At 46.5% G+C, this 22,440-nt stretch overlaps 1 protein-coding gene across 5 annotated transcripts in view; it reads left to right on the plus strand.

The window, feature by feature from the left end:
* The window catches only part of DOP1A (DOP1 leucine zipper like protein A), a 241,042-nt gene that overhangs the window by 37,038 nt on the left and 181,564 nt on the right, over positions 1-22,440 (plus strand). For all 5 annotated transcript variants that reach the window (XM_063916890.1, XM_063916893.1, XM_063916894.1 and 2 more), the window contains exon 2: positions 19,781-19,971. In XM_063916890.1, the coding sequence (XP_063772960.1) occupies positions 19,834-19,971 (138 nt within the window). In that variant the 5' untranslated portion in view covers positions 19,781-19,833. The remainder of the gene's footprint in view (positions 1-19,780; positions 19,972-22,440) is intronic.

Below are 22,440 nucleotides of genomic sequence, written 5' to 3' on the forward strand. Positions count from 1 at the left end.
CCCTAGATAGTACAAGTATTATCCCAGGGGTACAGATTGGAGAGTCGAGACATCTTCTCCTCGCAGGTTTCTGAAGTCTGCTTTACCAACGGCTCCCTCCGACAGGGAGGCAGCATTGGAAACAATTCACAAGCTGTATATCCAGCAGGTGATAATCAAAGTACCCCTCCTACAACAAGGAAAAGGGTATTATTTTTCCACACTATATTGTGGTACTGACGCCAGACGGCTTGGTGAGACATAGTCTAAACTGAAATCTTTGAACACTTACATAAAAGGTTCAAATCGAGATGGAGTCACTCAGAGCAGTGATAGCGAACCGGAAAAAAGGGGACTATATGGTGTCCCTGGACATCAAGGATTACCTCCATGTCCAAATTTGCCCTTCTCAACAAGGGTACCTCTGGTTCGTGGTACAGAACTGTCAATATCAGTTTCAGACGATGCCGTTTGAATTATCCACGGCACCCCGGGCCTTTTACCAAGGTAATGGCCGAAAAGATGTTTCTTCAAAGAAAAAAGGCATCTAAATTATCCCTTACTTGGACGATATCCTGAAAAGGGCAAGTTCCAGAGAACAGTTGGAGGTCGGAAGAGCACTATCTAAAGTAGTTCTACGACAGCACGACTGGATTCTAAATATTCCAAGAATCGCAGCTGTTTTCCGACGATACGTCTGCTGTTCCTAGGAATGATTCTGGGCATAGTCCAGAAAAAGGTGTTCCTCCGGGAGGAAAAAGCCAAGGAGTTATTCGACCTAGTCAGAAACCTCCTAAAACCAGGCCAAGTATCAGTGCATCAATGCACAGGAGTCCTGGGAAAAATGGTGGCTTCTTACGAAGCGATTCCATTCGGCAGATCTCAGGGGATTTGCTGGACGAATGGTCCGGATCGCATTTTCAGATGCATCAGCGGATAATCCTGTCTCCAAGGACAAGGGTGTCTCTTCTGTGGGGGCTGCAGAGTGCTCATCTTTTAGAGGGCAGCACACTCAGCATTCAGGACTGTGTTCTGGGGACCACGGATACCAGCCTGAGAGGCTGGGGAGTAGTCACACAGGGAAAAAATTTCCAAGGAAGTGTGGTCAAGTCTGGAGACTTCTCTCCACATGAATATACTGGAGCTAAGGGCAATTTACAATGCTCTGAGCCTAGGAAGACTCCTGCTTCAAAGTCAACCGGTGCTGATCCAGTAGGACATCATCATGGCGGTCGCCCACGTTATCAGACGGGGCGACACAAGAAGCAGGAGGGCAATGACAGCAAGGATTCTTCGCTGGGCGGAAAATCATGTGATAACACTGTCAGCAGTGTTCATTCCGGGAGTGGGCAACTGGGAAGATTTCCTCAGCATAAATGAATTCCACCCGGAAAAGTGGAAACTTAATCTGGAAGTTTCCACATGATTGTAAACCGTTGGGAAAGACCAAAGGTGGTTATGATGGCGTCCCACCTGAAGCGCCAGGTCAAGAGACACTCAGGCAATAGCTGGGACGCTCTGGTAACACCGTCGGTGTACCAGTCGGTGTATGTGTTCCATCCTCTGCTTTTCATACCCAATGTATTGAAAATGATAGGAAGGAGAGGAGTAAGAACTATACTCGTGGCTCCGGTTTGGCCAAGAAGGACTTGGTTCCCGGAACTTCAAGAGATACTAAGAAGGGTCTTGATTCGGCAAGAACCGTGTCTGTTCCGGGACTTACCGCAGCTGCGTTGACGCCAAGGCGGGTGAACGCCGGATCCTAAGGGAAAGAGGCATTCCGGAAGAGGTCATCCCTACCCTGGTCAGAGCCAGGAAGGAGGTGACCGCACAACATTATCACCACTTAGGTGAAAATATGTGCCAGGGTGTGAGTCCAGGAAGGCTCCACGGAAGAATTTCAACTAGGTTAATTTCTACATTTCCTGCAAACAGGAGTGTCTATGGGTCTCAAATTGGGTCCATTAAGGTTCAAATTTCGGCCTGTTGATTTTCTTCCAGAAAGAAATTGGCTTCAGTTCCTGAAGTCCAGAAGTTGTTAAGGGAGTACTGCATATACAGCCCCTTTGATGTCTCCAGTGGCACTGGGCGATCTCAACGTAGTTTTGGGATTCCTAAAAAATCACATTGGTTTAAACAACTCAAATCTGTGGATTTGATATATCTCACATGGAAAATGACCATGCTGTTGGTCCTGGCCTCGGCCAGGCGAGTGTCAGAATTGGCGGCTTTATCTCACAAAGCCATATCTGATTGTCCATTCGGACAGAGCAAAGCTGCGGACTCGTCCCCAGTTTCTCCTTAAGGTGGTGTCAGCGTTTCACCTGAACCAGCTTATTGTGGTACCTGCGGCTACTAGGGACTTGGAGGACTCCAAGTTGCTGGATGTTATCAGGGCCCTGAAAATATAGTTTCCAGGTTGGCTGGAGTCAGGAAATCTGACTTGCTGTTTATCCTGTATGCACCCAACAATGCTGGGTGCTTCTGCTTCTAAGCAGTCGATTGCTCGTGGGATTGGTAGCACAATTCAACTTGCACATTCTGTGGCAGGCCTGCCACAGTCTAAATCTGTTAAGGCCCATTCCACAAGGAAGGTGGGCTCATCTTGGGCGGCTGCCCGAGGGGTCTCGGCATTACAACTTTGCCGAGCAGCTACGTGGTCGGGGGAGAACACGTTTGTAAAATTCTACAAATTTGATACCCTGGCAAAAGAGGACCTGGAGTTCTCTCATTCGGTGCTGCAGAGTCATCCGCACTCTCCCGCCCGTTTGGGAGCTTTGGTATAATCCCCATGGTCCTTTCAGGAACCCCAGCATCCACAAGGACGATAGAGAAAATAAGAATTTACTTACCGATAATTCTATTTCTCGGAGTCCGTAGTGGATGCTGGGCGCCCATCCCAAGTGCGGATTATCTGCAATACTTGTACATAGTTATTGCTAACTAAATCGGGTTATTGTTGTTGTGAGCCATCTTTTCAGAGGCTCCGCTGTTATCATACTGTTAACTGGGTTCAGATCACAGGTTGTACAGTGTGATTGGTGTGGCTGGTATGAGTCTTACCCGGGATTCAAAATTCCTCCCTTATTGTGTACGCTCGTCCGGGCACAGTACCTAACTGGAGTCTGGAGGAGGGTCATAGGGGGAGGAGCCAGTGCACACCACCTGATCGGAAAGCTTTACTTTTTGTGCCCTGTCTCCTGCGGAGCCGCTATTCCCCATGGTCCTTTCAGGAACCCCAGCATCCACTACGGACTCCGAGAAATAGAATTATCGGTAAGTAAATTCTTATTATATAGCTGTGTAAGCTAGTCCAGTGCAGTATTATTGTTAGTAATAACCTCTGCATTGTACAGACTGTGACTATTTGTGTGTGCATTTAATAGCTGAGTGGTGTCCATTTCGTGTCTTTCACTCAACCTGCTATCCCTATATTCTATAACCTGAGGGGGCTTGGTGCATCAGGTTTTATCTAATATAGGATTTTCACAAAGATATACTGTATTACGTATTTTTCTCTGTGATTTAGTCACCATATCTCTCCTTTATCTCTGCTTGTGCTGACTACACTGCGCAGGGGTTTGGGCTAGAGGTATTGTGCTGCTGACAAATTGTACTGTGTTACCTGATACTGCAAGTTATATCATGTCTGCTTCTGAGGGTAACGGTTCTGGGGCTGAACACACTGCCGGTGTTGCTGAAGCCGCAGATACCTATGAGGAGAATATAACAGCTTTGGGCCCTGGTTCTGGGGGCTCCTTGCCCCCCAGTGGAATGGTGGCAACGGGGACAAATAATGACCCGCCGTGGGCTGCTTTTTCCACGCTTCTGCATACGCTAGTTCATAAACTAACACCCCCTATGGGACCCCCAATGCCGGTGCAACCGTTTGTGGTCCCTGCAGCTAACCCGCCGTGGGCGGACGATTTATCTGCTCAAATAAAGAAGTTGAACCAGTCCCTGACTACTAAAAAGTCTGACCGTCGCTTGCCTACGTCCAAGGGGTCCTCTAAGCGAGCGCTTGTCTCCTCACAATCCACTGCTGTCACTGACACCTCGTCGGATGAAGATGGCACTTACACTGACCCCACAGGTTCTGACTCAGATACGGCTGATGGGGAGGGTGGTTCACATGTGGATGTTCCTGATCTTTTGGAGGCTATTAAGTTAATTTTACAGATTACGGATGATCTCGAGCCATCCGTTCCTCCTAAGAAACCAGATAGGTTCAAGCGTCAGAAGGTGATTAAACACAAGTTTTACCTCACTCTGACCATCTAATTGATATACGTCAGGAACCCTGGGAAAACCCGGGCATGAAGTTTGTGCCTCAAAAGAAGATGCTGGCTCGCTATCCCCTCGCGCCGGAGCTGTCTAAAAATTGTGAAACGCCTCCTCCAGTGGACTCGCATGTGGCTAGGATGGTGGTTTCCTCAGCTCTACCGGTCACCACCATCACGTCTCTAAAAGAGCCTACGGATAAACGTGTGGAGGGTTGTCTGAAAGCGATTTGCACCCTCACAGGTGCTGCACAAAGTCCCACTATTGCAGCTACTTGGGCTGCAGAGGCCATTGAAGCATGTGCCTTGGAGTTAGATGCTGAAATCTCCTCTGACCATGCTAGACAATGCTTGTCTTATATTGTCACAGCTTCTCGTTATATTAAACAGGTGGCTTCTGATGCCTGTATCCTGGCAGCCAAGGCCTCTACTACGTCAGTCCTGGCTCGCCGGATATTGTGGCTGAGATCCTGGTCTGTGGATCTGGACTCTAGAAAACCCTGGAGGTACTCCCTTTTAAGGGAGATATTCTGTTTGGGGAGGATTTAAATAAGATTGTGGCTGACTTGGCTACTGCCAAAACTGCCTTTCTGCCAAGTACTGCTCCTTCTGTGTCGAAGGCTAAAGGTACTTCCTTTCGCCCCTTTCGTCAGGTAAAGCAAAAGGTCAGGCGTACAACAAGCAGGCCCGCACTTCCAAACCTGGTAAGCGTAAGCCCAGAAGAGCCTGGGCGGCCTGTCAGCCAGCTTCCAAGACAGATAAGCCTGCCGCATGACGGGGCGGGACTCCCTCTGGGAGATGCCAGGGTGGGGGGCCGGCTTCTCGGGTATACCCAGGAATGGTTGAAGACCACTTCAGATGCTTGGGTACGGGAAGTCGTAATTCAAGGTTACGCCATAGCCCTCAAAAACCGACCCCCTCATCGATTTTGCCAGACAGATGTCCCGTTGGACAAGACAAAGGCAAACACTCTACATTCAGTGGTACAGACCCTCCTGGATACAGGAGTCGTAGTACAGGTGCCTGTTGCGCAGAGGGGCCGGGGGTACTATTCTCCGCTGTTTCTAGTCCCGAAACCGAATGGGTCCTCCCGGCCCATTCTCAGCCTCAAGGCATTGAACAGGTTTGTGAAGGTTTCCAAGTTCCGGATGGAAACCCTTCGCTCTATAGTTCTGGCCTTGGAACCTGGGGACTTCATGGTCTCCCTGGATTTACAGGATGCTTACCTGCATATTCCTATAGCAGTGTCTCATCAGCAATACCTGAGATTTGCGATTGGCAACCTCCATTACCAGTTTCGGGCGTTACCTTTTTGGTTTAACAATGGCTCCGAGTCTTTACAAAAGTCATGGCGGTGATGACGGTGGTACTCCGCCGTCAAGGGGTCAGGATACTGCCTTATTTGGATGACTTGTTAATCCTGGCAAATTCCCCAGAACTTCTCCTGCGTCATCTAGATGTGACGGTCTGGTTTCTGCAAGCCCACGGGTGGCTCATCAACTGGAAGAAGTCATCCCTGATCCCTGCTCAGAGCATGGTGCATCTGGGAGCACTATTGGACACTCGCAACCAGCGGTTGTTCCTGTCTCAGGAGAAAGTCCTGAAACTTCAGGACAGGATTCGTTGCTTCCTATCTCGTCCGCAAGCATCGATACATTCGGTGATGCAGGTGCTGGGCCTCATGGTGTCAGCATTCGACATGGTGGAGTACGCTCAATTTCACTCTCGCCCTCTCCAGAGGCTGATTCTAGCCAAATGGGACGGCCTGCCTCACCGGATCAGGTCTCAAATGATCTCATTGATTCCGGAGGTCCGTCTGTCGCTGCTCTGGTGGCTCCGGGACCAACAACTGTGCAGGGGCCGTCCGTTCTGGATATCCGACTGGGTCCTGTTGACGACAGATGCCGGTCTAAGAGGTGGGGTGCTGGAGCAACACTCCCTTCAGGGGCAGTGGACCAAGGAGGCGTCCCTCCTCTCGATCAATATTCTGGAGTTGCGGGCGGTCTTCAATGCCTTGAGCCTAGCCCAGCATTTAATTCAGAACCGTCCTGTTCAAGTACAATCGGACAACGCCACCACAGTGGCTTACATAAATCATCAAGGCGGCACTCGAAGCCGCCTAGCAATGAAGGAAGTCTCACGGATTCTACAGTGGGCAGAACGCCATCTACCGGCCATATCGGCAATATTCATTCTGGGAGTCCTGAATTGGGAAGCGGACTTTCTCAGTCGTCAGGACGTGCATGCCGGCGAGTGGGGCCTCCATCCAGAAGTGTTTCAACTCCTAGTGGAAAGGTGGGGCCTTCCAGACGTAGATCTGATGGCATCTCGACACAATCACAAGGTTCCGGCCTTCGGAGCAAGGACAAGGGATCCTCAAGCAGCATCCGTGGATGCGCTGGCGGTACCGTGGAGGTTTCGGCTGCCGTACGTGTTCCCTCCGGTGTCACTCCTGCCCAGGGTAATTCGGAAGTTCAAGCAAGAAAAAGGAATTCTGCTTCTCATAGCTCCAGCGTGGCCCAGACGGCACTGGTTCTCAGACCTGCATGGCCCATCGTCAGAGCGTCCAATTCTACTTCCACAACGCCCAGACCTCCTCGTTCAGGGCCCCTGTTTCTACCAGGACCTAGCCCGGCTGTCTTTGACGGCGTGGCTCTTGAAGCTTTCGTCTTAAGGGCTAAAGGGTTTTCTGAGGCGGTCATTCAAACTATGTTGCGGGCCCGGAAACCGGCTTTGGCTCGGATTTACTATAGGGTCTGGCATTCTTACTTTGTTTGGTGCGCATCTAACGATTATGACGCTTCCAAGTTTAGTAATGCCAAGTTGTTGGCTTTTCTTCAGCAGCGCCTGGACTTAGGCCTGCGTCTGGCCTCCCTCAAGGTTCAAATATCTGCCTTGTCGGCGTGGTTTCAGAGAAAAATTGCGACATTACCTGATGTGCATACCTTTACTCAGGGAGGTTGGATACGCAACACGCCCTATGTCCCGCCTATGGCACCTTGGGACTTGTCGGTGGTTTTGGAGGCATTACAAGAGTCTCCGTTTGAACCTCTTGGTTCAGCAGACCTTAAGTGGCTTTCCCTCAAGGTGGTGTTTCTGCTGGCTATTGCTTCAGCTAGAAGAGTGTCAGATTTGGGTGCCTTGTCCTGTAGTTTCCCATATCTGATATTTCACCGTGACCGGGCGGTTCTTGGGACTCGTCTCGGCTATCTACCTAAGGTGGTTTCTTCGTTCCACCTTAATCAGGAGATTGTGGTTCCGGCACTTGTTTCTCCTGATCTGTCTCCCAAAGAGCGGTCTTTGGATGTGGTACGGGCTCTCCGTATCTATGTGAAGAGAACTGCTCCTGTTAGGAAATCTGATTCTCTTTTTGTTGTGTTTGGGTTTCACAAACGGGGCTGGCCTGCTCACAAGCAAACTCTGGCCAGATGGATTAGAATGGTGATTGCACATGCTTATGTGAAGGCTGGTCTCTCTGCTCCTGATCACATTAAGGCCCATTCTACTCGGTCTGTTGGACCTTCTTGGGCGGCCCAACGTGGTGCGACCCTTGATCAATTGTGCAAGGCGGCTGCGTGGTCCTCTGTGAACACGTTCATAAGGTTCTATGCCTTCGATACTGCCGCTTCCCAGGATGCTTCTTTTGGACGCCGGGTTCTTGTGCGTCCCCTCCCATAAGGAACTGCTTTAGGACATCCCCATTGTCCATTCCTTGTGGAGCCCAGTGTACCCCGCAGCAGAAAACAAGTTTAATGGTAAGAACTTACCTTTGTTAAAACTCTTTCTGCAAGGTACACTGGGCTCCACAAGGCGCCCACCCTGACGCACTTAGCTTCTTTGGGTTGGTATGGCATTAGCCGCTGACACGTCTCCTGTCGTGAGAATGCGGTGTTGTGGCTACTTACCGTTGTCAAGAAAAATGGGGATTTTGCAACTGCGCCTGAAAAGTATGTGAATTTACAACGATTGGTAATATACCTGTTTAATTGATTAACACGATAGGATACAAATGTAAATGCAAACACAATATTAAAAACTAATGATAAGAAATGAGAAAAAGGAAAAAAGAAGAAAAAAAGATATATACTAATTGTAGTCCATCTCGCAAGGAAATTGACCAACGGGGCTAGCAAGACTTACAAAAAACAAACAACAAAAGACAAAAACTTTGGAAATATTTGGTATATGTGTGTATACACAAAATAACCTGGAATAAAATAAATCGTCCAAATGTTGTGCTAGAAAGGAGCGTGGCGTCCCACCTCCTTATTAACGCACTTGATGTTTGAGAAATTGTCTGTAACTGTATTCCTCCACACAGTCCTGATTAAATATATGCTCCAAAGTGTATTAACGTTCCTCTTTGTTAAGGGTGAGTCTATTGCAAGCAGTGATACTGAGCAAATGTCCTTTAAGTGATTCTTTTAGTCCAGCAGCGTTGAGGTGAAAGGGGGGTACCCCCGGTGGGTAAACGGGGGGAATCTCAGAGGGATTGGTAATAAATAGCTCCGGACTGGCCGCTGTCTGACCTCTGTCTGGAATGGTGGAAAAACGCCTGTTTAAACAGACGCCGTCCACCAACCTGATCGGAGAGACGCGGTCCTGTCTCTGATGGGGAAAGTAACACCGGCTTAGAGACCCGAAGCGGGACTGTCCGCCGTGTACTCCCCCCTTTTACAGAGCTTTTACCTGTATCTCCTGTGATCGTGTCCCGACGTCCGTCTCCACTCTGCTTCACAGTGTATCCTCCGTCTCCTGGTGCTGAATCTACTTCCTGCTTGTCGGGACTCGCGGTCACGTGACTCCGAGCTCCGGTCTTCTCTCTGTGCGCCTCCGAAGTCACTAGCACGCCAGAAGTGCTGGGCTGTGTGGAGTAGATATTACAGCTGTCAAATTGAACAGTGGATATGTCGACCACTGAATGTGTCTGTGTTGCTCCTACGCGTATGGACCCATGTGGGTCTTCGTCAGGGAGTCCTTGGTAGCTATGTTTGGTGAGGGCTATTTAACCCCATACACTCATTACCTCATCAGAGGAGGGGGGGGGGGGGTGTCCAAAGTGTCTCTCGAACCTCATCAGAGGAGGGGGGTGTATCCAATGCTGTCTTTAAAACCCAACAGAATTTAATGGTATAATGATATAAAAAACAAACAAAAATAATACTCAAATGGCAAAAGACAACAAATACAACAGAATTCACTACACAATGATAAAATAGAAATGAGTATAACATGATTAAAGATTAATCTGAAGAACATAGAGTGTAGTTCATAAAAGAATGATAGAAAGAACTTAAATAAATGAATAATAAATGGAGAGTAGATCAAAATAAAAATATTGATATAAATGGGATGAGGATAAATCTAAATATGGATTGGTTACAACATGAAGTGAGCGATATAGTGCGAATGAATAAAAACCATTGAGATGGAAAATATTGTTATAAATTGGAAATTGGGATTGATGCTGTAGAAGATTGTGTTCAATAAGTATAATAATAAGGATCGACTAACTATAAGCATTAAAAATTACATAAATAAACTGGCATGCCAAAACACTGTGGTGCATGAAACTGGACATTGGTGTGGTTGACAATATGGGGTTGGTGTAGCAAAAATTAGATGGAACTAAAATTATCCGAAATTAGTAGCTAAAGTAGAAAAAGTAGAAATACCAACATTTGATTTCTGATTAAGGTACCGGATAATTAATTCATTATTATTGCTCTAACTTCATTATCTGCATTAAGGCCTTGCGGTTTTAGTGTCTTTAGGGTATATATCCATTTTAATTCCTCTTTATTAATTAATTTCGTGAAGTCCCCTCCTCTCCAATTGGGTGATACTTGTTTGATGCCTAGGATTTTCATACCTGCAGGGTTACACCCATGTGTCTCTTTGAAATGATTGGATAGGTTGTGTGTCTCCAAACCTTTCCTCACGTTCCTCATGTGTTCAGAAATTCTGGTTTTTAAAGGTCTAGTAGTCCTTCCCACGTATTGCAGGTGACATGGACATTCTATGAGGTATATTACCCCTTTGCTTTGACAAGAGATATGTTCTTCTATGGTAAACTTCTCTCCAGTTTTTCTTGATTCGAAACTGGTTGCTCTTTTGGTGCTACACTTGTGTGTTTTGCAATAGGCGCATGTTCCACAAAGAAAAAAACCCTTATTCAGTTTCTGCCCTGTTAATGTGCTTTGTGTCAGTTCAGTCTGTTTCAGATGATTATGTGATCATTTCGATTTTAAATCAGGAGCTCTTCTATATACCACTTTGGGTGCCAGTTTATTTATGTAATTTTTAATGCTTATAGTTAGTCGATCCTTATACTTATTGAACACAATCTTCTACAGCATCAATCCCAATTTCCAATTTATAACAATATTTTCCATCTCAATGGTTTTTATTCATTCGCACTATATCGCTCACTTCATGTTTTAACTAATCCATATTTAGATTTATCCTTATCCCATTTATATCAATATTTTTATCTACTCTCCATTTATTATTTTTAATATATTCATTTATTTAAGTTCTTTCTATCATTCTTTTATGAACTACACTCTATGTTCTTCAGATTAATCTTTAATCATGTTATACTCATTTCTATTTTATCATTGTGTAGTGAATTCTGTTGTATTTGTTGTCTTTTGCCATTTGAGTATTATTTTTGTTCGTTTTTTATATATATATCATTATACCATTAAATTCTGTTGGGTTTTAAAGACCGCATTGGATACACCCCCCTCCTCTGATGAGGTTCGAGAGACACTTTGGACACACACCCCTCCTCTGATGAGGTAATGAGTGTATGGGGTTAAATAGCCCTCACCAAACATAGCTACCAAGGACTCCCTGACGAAGACCCACATGGGTCGATACGCGTAGGAGCAACACAGACACATTCAGTGGTCGACATATCCACTGTTCAATTTGACAGCTGTAATATCTACTCCACACAGCCCAGCACTTCTGGCGTGCTAGTGACTTCGGAGGCGCACAGAGAGAAGACCGGAGCTCGGAGTCACGTGACCGCGAGTCCAGACAACCAGGAAGTAGATTCAGCACCAGGAGACGGAGGATACACGGTGAAGCCGAGTGGAGACGGACGCCGGGACACGATCACAGGAGATACAGGTAAAAGCTCTGTAAAAGGGGGGAGTACACGGCGGACAGTCCCGCTTCGGGTCTCTAAGCCGGTGTTACTTTCCCCATCAGAGACAGGACCGCGTCTCTCCGATCAGGTTGGTGGACGGTGTCTCGTTTTTCCACCATTCCAGACGGAGGTCAGACAGCGGCCAGTCCAGAGCTATTTATTACCAATCCCTCTGAGATTCCCCCCGTTTACCCACCGGGGGTACCCCCCTTTCACCTCAACGCTGCTGGACTAAAAGAATCACTTAAAGGACATTTGCTCAGTATCACTGCTTGCAATAGACTCACCCTTAACACAGAGGAACGTTAATACACTTTGGAGCATATATTTAATCAGGACTGTGTGGAGGAATACAGTTACAGACAATTTCTCAAACATCAAGTGCGTTAATAAGGAGGTGGGACGCCACGCTCCTTTCTAGCACAACATTTGGACGATTTATTTTATTCCAGGTTATTTTGTGTAAACACACATATACCAAATATTTCCAAAGTTTTTGTCTTTTGTTGTTTGTTTTTTGTAAGTCTTGCTAGCCCCGTTGTTCAATTTCCTTGCGAGATTGACTACAATTAGTATATATCTTTTTTCTTTTCTTTTCTCTTTTTCTCATTTCTTATCATTAGTTTTTAATATTGTGTTTGCATTTACATTTGTATCCTATCGTGTTAATCAATTAAACAGGTATATTACCAATCGTTGTAAATTCACATACTTTTCAGGCGCAGTTGCAAAATCCCCATTTTTCTTGTTATTGTATTTTGAGGTTGTGGGTTCAGCCTTATTTGCAATCTTGCTGCCACAACCGATACTCAAGTAAGGTGAGCGCAGGATATAACTGTAATTATATACTAACCGTTGTCGTCTCTTTTCCTGCCACTGCATTGGACTGGTTAACTAAAAACTGAGATCCTGTGCAGGGAGGCGGGGTGATATAGGAGGCTGTGCTATGCATTCTGGGTACAGTCAAAGCTTTGAGCCTGTTGGTGCCTCGGATCAAGATCCTACTCTACACCCCATTGTCCATTCCTTGTGGAGCCCAGTGTACCTCGCAGAAAGAGTTTTAACAAAGGTAAGTTCTTACCATAAAACTCGTTATTCAATTGAAGTCGGATCCATTCCGACATTCATTTGTCGGAATGGATCCGACCTGGGCTATTCAATGACATCTCAATTCGACTTTTAAAAAAGTCGAATTGAGATGCGGGAAGGGAGACGGGGGAGAGCCACGGGCAGACGAGGGAGAGCAGCGCTACAGCAGCGGCTATATAGTTAGTGTTGTCTTGCATGGATTTATCAGGGTTTTACATATGCCAGTATCCAGTGTGTTGAACAGATTCCTGATGACTCTTACCTTTGTTTGGGTACTGAAGGCAGGGCTGTGGGGTTGGTACACCAAACATTCAACTCGGACTCCTTTTTTCTCTGACGTCCTAGTGGATGCTGGGACTCCGTAAGGACCATGGGGAATAGCGGCTCCGCAGGAGACAGGGCACAAAATAAAAGCTTAAGGATCAGGTGGTGTGCACTGGCTCCTCCCCCTATGACCCTCCTCCAAGCCTCAGTTAGATTTTTGTGCCCGGCCGAGAAGGGTGCAATCTAGGTGGCTCTCCTGAGCTGCTTAGAATAAAAGTTTAGTTTAGGTTTTTTTATTTTCAGTGAGTCCTGCTGGCAACAGGCTCACTGCTTCGTGGGACTAAGGGGAGAAGAAACGGACTCACCTGAGTGCAGAGTGGATCGGGTTTCTTAGGCTACTGGACATTAGCTCCAGAGGGACGATCACAGGTTCAGCCTGGATGGGTCACCGGAGCCGCGCCGCCGTCCCCCTTACAGAGCCAGAAGAGACGAAGAGGTCCGGTGAAATCGGCGGCAGAAGACATCCTGTCTTCAGACTAAGGTAGCGCACAGCACCGCAGCTGTGCGCCATTGCTCTCAGCACACTTCACACTCCGGTCACTGAGGGTGCAGGGCGCTGGGGGGGAGCGCCCTGAGACGCAATATAACAGTATATACCTTAGGTGGCAAAAAGAATACATCACATATAGCTCCTGGGCTATATGGATGTATTTTAACCCCTGCCATTTTTACACAAAAAAGCGGGAGATAAGGACGTCGTGAAGGGGCGGAGCCTATCTCCTCAGCACACAAGCGCCATTTTCCCTCACAGCTCCGCTGGAAGGACGGCTCCCTGACTCTCCCCTGCAGTCCTGCTTCAGAATCAGGGTAAAAAAGAGAAGGGGGGGCATTTTTGGCAGCAAATAACGATAATAACAGCAGCTATAAGGGAATAACACTTATATAAGGTTATCCCTGTATATATATATAGCGCTTGGTGTGTGCTGGCAGACTCTCCCTCTGTCTCTCCAAAGGGCTAAGTGGGGTCCTGTCCTCTATCAGAGCATTCCCGGTGTGTGTGCTGTGTGTCGGTACGCGTGTGTCGACATGTATGAGGAGGAAAATGATGTGGAGGCGGAGCAGTTGCCTGTGTTGGTGATGTCACCCCCTAGGGAGTCGACACCTGACTGGATGATTGTATTTAAACAATTAAGTGATAATGTCAGCAATTTGCAAAAAACTGTTGACGACATGAGACAGCCGGCAAATCAATTAGTGCCTGTCCAGGCGTCTCAGACACCGTCAGGGGCGCTAAAATGCCCGTTACCTCAGTGGGTCGACACAGACCCTGACACAGATACTGAGTCTAGTGTCGACGGTGACGAGACAAACGTAATGTCCAGTAGGGCCACACGTTACATGATCACGGCAATGAAAGAGGCATTGAACCTTTCTGACACTACAAGTACCACAAAGAAGGGTATTATGTGGGGTGTGAAAAAACTACCAATAGTTTTTCCTGAGTCAGAGGAAATAAATGAGGTGTGTGATAAAGCGTGGGTTTCCCCCGATAAAAAACAGCTAATTTCTAAAAAATTATTAGCATTATATCCCTTCCCGCCAGAGGTTAGGGCGCGTTGGGAAACACCCCCTAGGGTAGATAAGGCGCTCACACGTTTATCTAAACAAGTAGCGTTACCGTCTCCTGATACGGCCACCCTCAAAGAACCAGCTGATAGAAGGCTGGAAAATATCCTAAAAAGTATATACACACATACTGGTGTTATACTGCGACCAGCAATCGCCTCAGCCTGGATGTGCAGTGCTGGAGTCGCATGGTCGGATTCCCTGACTGAGAATATTGATACCCTGGATAGGGACAATATTTTGTTAACTATAGAACATTTAAAGGATGCATTACTATATATGCGTGATGCACAGAGGGATATTTGCACCCTGGCATCAAGAGTAAGTGCTATGTCCATCTCTGCCAGAAGAGCGTTATGGACGCGACAGTGGTCAGGGGATGCGGATTCCAAACGGCACATGGAAGTATTGCCGTATAAAGGGGAGGAGTTATTTGGGGCTGGTCTATCGGACCTGGTGGCCACGGCAACGGCTGGAAAATCCACCTTTTTACCCCAGGTCACTTCACATCAGCAGAAAAAGACACCGTCTTTTCAAACTCAGTCCTTTCGTTCCCATAAGTACAAGCGAGCAAAAGGCCACTCCTTTCTGCCCCGGGGCAGAGGAAGAGGAAAAAGACTGCACCATGCAGCCGCTTCCCAGGAGCAGAAGCCCTCCCCTGCTTCTGCCAAGTCTTCAGCATGACGCTGGGGCTTTACAAGCAGACTCAGATATGGTGGGGGCCCGTCTCAAGAATTTCAACGCGCAGTGGGCTCACTCGCAAGTGGATCCCTGGATTCTACAGGTAGTATCGCAGGGGTACAAACTGGAATTCGAGGCGTTTCCCCCTCGTCGGTTCCTGAAGTCTGCTTTACCAAAGTCTCCCTCCGACAGGGAGGCAGTTTTGGAAGCCATTCACAAGCTGTATTCCCAGCAGGTGATAATCAAGGTACCCCTCCTGCAACAAGGAAAGGGGTATTATTCCACGCTGTTTGTGGTACCGAAGCCGGACGGCTCGGTGAGACCAATTTTAAATCTGAAATCCTTGAACACTTACATAAAAAGGTTCAAATTCAAGATGGAGTCACTCAGAGCAGTGATAGCGAACCTGGAAGAAGGGGACTATATGGTGTCTCTGGACATCAAAGATGCTTATCTCCACGTCCCAATATACCCTTCTCACCAAGGGTACCTCAGGTTTGTAGTACAAAACTGTCATTATCAGTTTCAGACGCTGCCGTTTGGATTGTCCACGGCACCTCGGGTCTTTACCAAGGTAATGGCCGAAATGATGATTCTTCTACGAAGAAAAGGCATTTTAATTATCCCTTACTTGGACGATCTCCTGATAAGGGCAAGATCCAGGGAACAGTTAGAAGTCGGAGTAGCACTATCTCAGGTAGTGTTACGTCAGCACGGGTGGATTCTAAATATTCCAAAATCGCAGCTGATTCCAACGACACGTCTACTGTTCCTAGGAATGATTCTGGACACAGTCCAGAAGAAGGTGTTTCTCCCGGAGGAGAAGGCCAGGGAGTTATCCGAGCTAGTCAGGAACCTCCTAAAACCAGGCCAGGTCTCAGTGCATCAGTGCACGAGGGTCCTGGGAAAAATGGTGGCTTCTTACGAAGCGATTCCATTCGGAAGATTCCATGCAAGAACGTTTCAGTGGGATCTACTGGACAAATGGTCCGGATCGCATCTGCAGATGCATCAGCGGATAACCCTGTCGCCAAGGACAAGGGTGTCTCTCCTGTGGTGGCTGCAGAGTGCTCATCTACTAGAGGGCCGCAGATTTGGCATTCAGGATTGGATCCTGGTAACCACGGATGCCAGCCTGAGAGGCTGGGGAGCAGTCACGCAGGGAAGGAATTTCCAGGGCTTGTGGTCAAGCATGGAAACATCTCTTCATATAAACATTCTGGAACTAAGGGCCATTTACAATGCCCTAAGTCAAGCAAAACCTCTGCTTCAGGGTCAGGCGGTGTTGATCCAATCGGACAACATCACGTCAGTCGCCCACGTAAACAGACAGGGCGGCACGAGAAGCAGGAGGGCAATGGCAGAAGCTGCAAGGATTCTTCGCTGGGCGGAAAATCATGTGATAGCACTGTCAGCAGTGTTCATTCCGGGAGTGGACAACTGGGAAGCAGACTTCCTCAGCAGACACGACCTTCACCCGGGAGAGTGGGGACTTCACCCAGAAGTCTTCCACCTGATTGTAAACCGTTGGGAAAAACCAAAGGTGGACATGATGGCGTCACGTCTAAACAAAAAACTGGACAGATATTGCGCCAGGTCAAGGGACCCTCAGGCAATAGCAGTGGACGCTCTGGTAACGCCGTGGGTGTACCAGTCAGTGTATGTGTTCCCTCCTCTGCCTCTCATACCAAAAGTACTGAGAATCATAAGAAGGAGAGGAGTAAGAACTATACTCGTGGTTCCGGATTGGCCAAGAAGGACTTGGTACCCGGAACTTCAAGAGATGCTCACGGACGAACCGTGGCCTCTACCTCTAAGAAAGGACCTGCTACTGCAGGGGCCTTGTCTGTTCCAAGACTTACCGCGGCTGCGTTTGACGGCATGGCGGTTGAACGCCGGATCCTGAGGGAAAAAGGCATTCCAGAAGAAGTCATCCCTACTCTGGTCAAAGCCAGGAAGGACGTAACCGCAAAACATTATCACCGCATTTGGCGTAAATATGTTGCGTGGTGTGAGGCCAAGAAGGCCCCTACAGAGGAATTTCAACTGGGTCGTTTCCTTCATTTCCTGCAAACAGGACTGTCTATGGGCCTAAAATTAGGGTCCATTAAGGTTCAAATTTCGGCCCTGTCGATTTTCTTCCAGAAAGAACTGGCTTCAGTACCTGAAGTTCAGACATTTGTAAAAGGGGATACAGCCTCCTTTTGTGCCTCCAGTGGCACCTTGGGATCTCAATGTGGTGCTGAGTTTTCTAAAGTCACATTGGTTTGAACCACTTTCCACTGTGGACTTAAAATATCTCACATGGAAGGTGTCGATGCTGTTAGCCTTGGCTTCAGCCAGGCGTGTGTCAGAATTGGCGGCTTTATCATATAAAAGCCCTTACTTAATTTTTCATTCTGACAGGGCGGAATTGAGGACTCGTCCTCAATTTCTACCTAAGGTGGTTTCTGCATTTCACATGAACCAACCTATTGTGGTACCTGCGGCTACCAGGGACTTAGAGGACTCTAAGTTGCTTGACGTTGTCAGGGCCTTGAAAATATATGTTTCCAGGACGGCTGGAGTCAGAAAATCTGACTCGCTGTTTATCCTGTATGCACCCAACAAGCTGGGTGCTCCTGCTTCTAAGCAGACGATTGCTCGTTGGATTTGTAGTACAATTCAGCTTGCACATTCTGTGGCAGGATTGCCACAGCCAAAATCAGTAAAAGCCCATTCCACAAGGAAAGTGGGCTCATCTTGGGCGGCTGCCCGAGGGGTTTCGGCTTTACAACTTTGCCGAGCAGCTACTTGGTCAGGAGCAAACACGTTTGCTAAATTCTACAAATTTGATACCCTGGCTGAGGAGGACCTGGAGTTCTCTCATTCGGTGCTGCAGAGTCATCCGCACTCTCCCGCCCGTTTGGGAGCTTTGGTATAATCCCCATGGTCCTTACGGAGTCCCAGCATCCACTAGGACGTCAGAGAAAATAAGATTTTACTTACCGATAAATCTATTTCTCGTAGTCCGTAGTGGATGCTGGGCGCCCATCCCTAGTGCGGATTGTCTGCAATACTTGTATATAGTTATTGTTACAAAAATTCGGGTTATTATTGTTGTGAGCCATCTTTTCAGAGGCTCCTTTGCGTTTATCATACTGTTAACTGGGTTCAGATCACAAGTTGTACGGTGTGATTGGTGTGGCTGGTATGAGTCTTACCCGGGATTCAATATCCTTCCTTATTATGTACGCTCGTCCGGGCACAGTATCCTAACTGAGGCTTGGAGGAGGGTCATAGGGGGAGGAGCCAGTGCACACCACCTGATCCTTAAGCTTTTATTTTGTGCCCTGTCTCCTGCGGAGCCGCTATTCCCCATGGTCCTTACGGAGTCCCAGCATCCACTACGGACTACGAGAAATAGATTTATCGGTAAGTAAAATTTTATTATTATTTTTTTTTTTTTTTTTTTTAATACAGCCCTATTCCAGCTCCTTCTTACATACATGGCAAGTATATATTAATTAATAATAATAATACCTTTTGTAAAATGGCATAACAAGCATTTTCACATAAAGCAACAGACTATGTAGATCAGGGGTGGGCAATTATTTCAGCTGGGGGGCCGCTTAACACTTCTAGTGAATAGTGGGGGGCCACACACAAAATATCTTATAAATCGGGACTGAATTGCGCATGCACCGCAGTCCCTACCCCCTTCCCCTGAATCTATATAGCAGTCCCTACCCCCCTTCTCCCCCCCTCCCCTGAACCTATATAGCAGTACCTACCCCCCTTCCCTGAACCTATATAGCAGTCCCTACCCCCTTCCCCCCCTCCCCTGAATCTGTATAGCAGTCCCTACCCCCCTTCCCCCCCCCCCACCTATATAGCAGTTTTTATCCCCCCCCCCCCTCCGGAACCCATATTGCAGCTTAAGTACAGATCCATTTCAGGTACTGGCTGGGCAGGGGGTTTACCTTTTTTTTTCACAGTGGAAGATGATTTGCTGCCTGATCCCCGCTGCCCGTGCTTCACGGAGTAGCTGCTGGTGCCCGCTGGCCTGAGTCACTGCTGCTGTCCGCTCCCCGGAGCCATTGCTGCTGCCCGACGCTCCTGCTGCATCTCCGCCCCCTGTGCCGCCCAGCGCATGACATCACAGAGGAAATCCCGGTCAGCAGACCCTGTGACGTGACCGGGATTTCCTCAGCTGCGCCGCATCTGGCAGCAGTGTAGCGCAATGACAAGTGGCTCAGCCAGTCGGGCCGCTTATCATTGCACACTGATGGGAGACAGCGGGCCAGGCAGGATCGGTTCGCGGCCCGCATGTTACCCACCCCTGATGTAGATTGACTGAACCTAAAATATATTTCATTAAAATGTCTGAACAAGAAAACTTCTTAATAGAAGAGGAAATCCTAGCCTTGCTGACTACATGTGCTGCTATGCTTGCCCTAGCTGTTTAGCCTCCTGCTGTTTGAAGCAGGAGTTGGCACATTTCTATTAACACCATAGCCCTGCCTGAAGGGTCCCATAATTTGTTTCACTACATGGGAAATTTGTTTCATGTTTACAGTATCTGGCTATTAGGCTTAAAGGAGAAAGGAAATAAACTCTCTCTTACTGATTCTGTATAGTATACTTTAGTGATGTTTATAATCACTTTGCAGCTCTCTAATACTTGTGTATGCTGTAATAACAGGATGTTTGTTGTTTGCAGGTGATGGTTTCTGCTGAGCGTAGAGCTGGTCTCTAGTGGTACGTTGAGGGAGAATGAACACAGAAGAAGTGGAGTTACTGAGTAACTCCAAATACAGAAATTATGTGGCAGCCGTGGACAAAGCATTGAAGAATTTTGAGTATTCCAGTGAGTGGGCTGATCTGATATCTGCACTTGGGAAGTTGAATAAGGTAATTATACCTTATTGAATGGTGATGAAATACTGAAAACAACGCAAAGTTGATTTTTTTTATTTATTTTTTTGTTATAAACAAGAAACACAAATTTGTATTGCAAAATGTTTAATATTAAGAAAATAAAATCGTATACTAAAATGACGCACCTTAAGTCGGCGATGGGCTTTCAGTTTCAGCCACTGATTTGTCATTTTCCTGAAGGCTGCTGTAAATGCATAGGTGGGGATCAGTTATATACTTACCAATGAAGGGAATTCAATTGTTATTTCTCGCTCACGGCTCTCGTTTAAAGTTATGGGGCCCATCACTTCTCGCAGTGATCATGCAATGAGATTCCCTATATTGGGTCATATTTATACACGCTTTTTCAGATTGAGAGCTAAGTTACCAAGAGGCATCCCAAGAATCTCCAAAATTGCGTACAGTATATTGGGAGGTATGGCACAGAGAGGTTGCCTCCACATGTGATGGTATGGAAAGGGTTTTAAGTAAGCTTATTAAAAAAAAATAGCGTAAAATCCACCTAACGTAAAAATGTATCAAGTGTCTTCTGAACTGTACATCTTGGCAAGGTTCATTGCAGCAAGATAAAAACTAGAGTCTACTTTCCAGAAGACAAAACAATGGGATGTAAAGCTATTTATTTTTGTTGACCTTACTCTTCTTTCAGCTGATTAAAATTACTACCTAGTCATCCATAGAGGCACAAAATAGCATTTTTCTTTTTGCTCTAGCAACGGAACTCATTGTCCGGATCATTGATTGGCATCCAGATACAATATATTGGGTTCTGTTATTGTTAACTGCTCATGCTATATTGCTTGTGGAGAGACTTTTCCCTTCAGTCTAGCAGTCAGTGTTTACAAATCTGCCCACATGATTATTAAACTTCTTTTTGTCTTGATGAAATAACTCAACCTTGTCGGTAACGATTTTGCTTCTCACACTTGTAAACGATCTTGGCTCCTAAGTGGTAAGTTTTATATAATGACAACTACCTACAGATGGGGAACAAGCAGAAACACAGAAGCCACCGGAACAGCTTCCAGCAGCTTCACACGTTACCACAAAGGGCTTATTCTGCTTGCAGCCTATGGAGTTGTGAGCAGAGCCAGTATACAGTAGCTGGCCATTTGCAGCTGCCGTGTAATTGAATCTGACCATTGTGGGGCAGATTTACTAAGCTCGGCGAAGTGATAAAGTGGAAGGTGATAAATGACCAGCCAATCAGATCCTAACTACCATGTCACAGGCTGGGTTTGAAAAATGACAGGAGCTGACTGGCTGGTGAATTATCACCTTCCACTTTATCACTTCACCAGGCTTAATAAATCTGCCCCTCAGTTCCTTAAAAGGTTGTTTTTCAAATACAGTTTTTTTTATATGTTAGTATTTAAAAAAAAAAAAAAAAAAAAAAAACTGTGCAGTATTTGGAACTTTTCAATCACCACTTCATTGCTAACAATATTGGCTTGATGTCTTACCAATAGAAATAAACCAGATTGTTAGCAAGGAAACTAAAACATTCTGAAGACAGTCTTGGAGACATACGGCAGGGATTCACCCGCGTATGAATCCCTGAGGGTGTACTTTTCCTCGCAGCTTTAGTAGCTTCATCGAGAAAAGGGTACAATTGGGGTGGGTTCACGCGTGGTAGAAAACCCATTGATTCTGTAAAAACAAAGATAGGTGCGTAGGTAAAATAAAAGTTGTAGCAGCAATAGAATGACATTAAAAAATGTATATATAAAAAGTATAAATGTATTAGTTGTAAGTAAAGAGTGCAAATATTTATAGACATTTTGTGGAAGGTACCTGCTGCTCAGTGCAGGGAAGCTGAACACTTTTTCCTTGTTTTACTTCTGCCGTGTAATCTCCCGCTTTCCTCGGTTCACCAACTGTCAGTACTCGAGAAGCTGCGGCTCTAGTCCATCTATGTAAGCACGCCAAGCCGGGGGCTCCGTACATGGGGCAGGTTTAGCTGGGCATACACTATACAATTATCTGACAGATAATCTGTGGTTGGATTGAAAACCTGGTAATAAATGAGAGCAACTGGCAATCGACCATTTACTCCCAAACACTGGAAAATGGACAAAACGTGTCAGTGATTTAACCATTTTGTATAAACGATAGTGTTTGGGAGCAAATGGTCAGTTGCTCTCATTTATTACCGGGTTTTCATTCCAACCACAGATTATCTGACAGATAATTGTATAGTGTATGCCCAGTGCAAGCTTGGAGAAGTGATAAAGAAGTGATAAGTGTAAGGTGAAAACGTAGCAGCCAGTTGCCTTCTAGCTTTCATTTTTCAAACCTGTAATGATTGGCTGGTGTTTTATCACCTTCCACTTATCACTGCTTTATCATTTATCCAGGCTTAATATAGCTGTTCCAAACAAAGGGTGGAATTCAAATGTTTGAAAAGTTGGTTGGGGTCTGTTTTTTCCTGTCTATTAGATA

The sequence above is a fragment of the Pseudophryne corroboree genome, chromosome 4, assembly GCF_028390025.1.
Source record: "Pseudophryne corroboree isolate aPseCor3 chromosome 4, aPseCor3.hap2, whole genome shotgun sequence".
NCBI lineage: Eukaryota > Metazoa > Chordata > Amphibia > Anura > Myobatrachidae > Pseudophryne > Pseudophryne corroboree.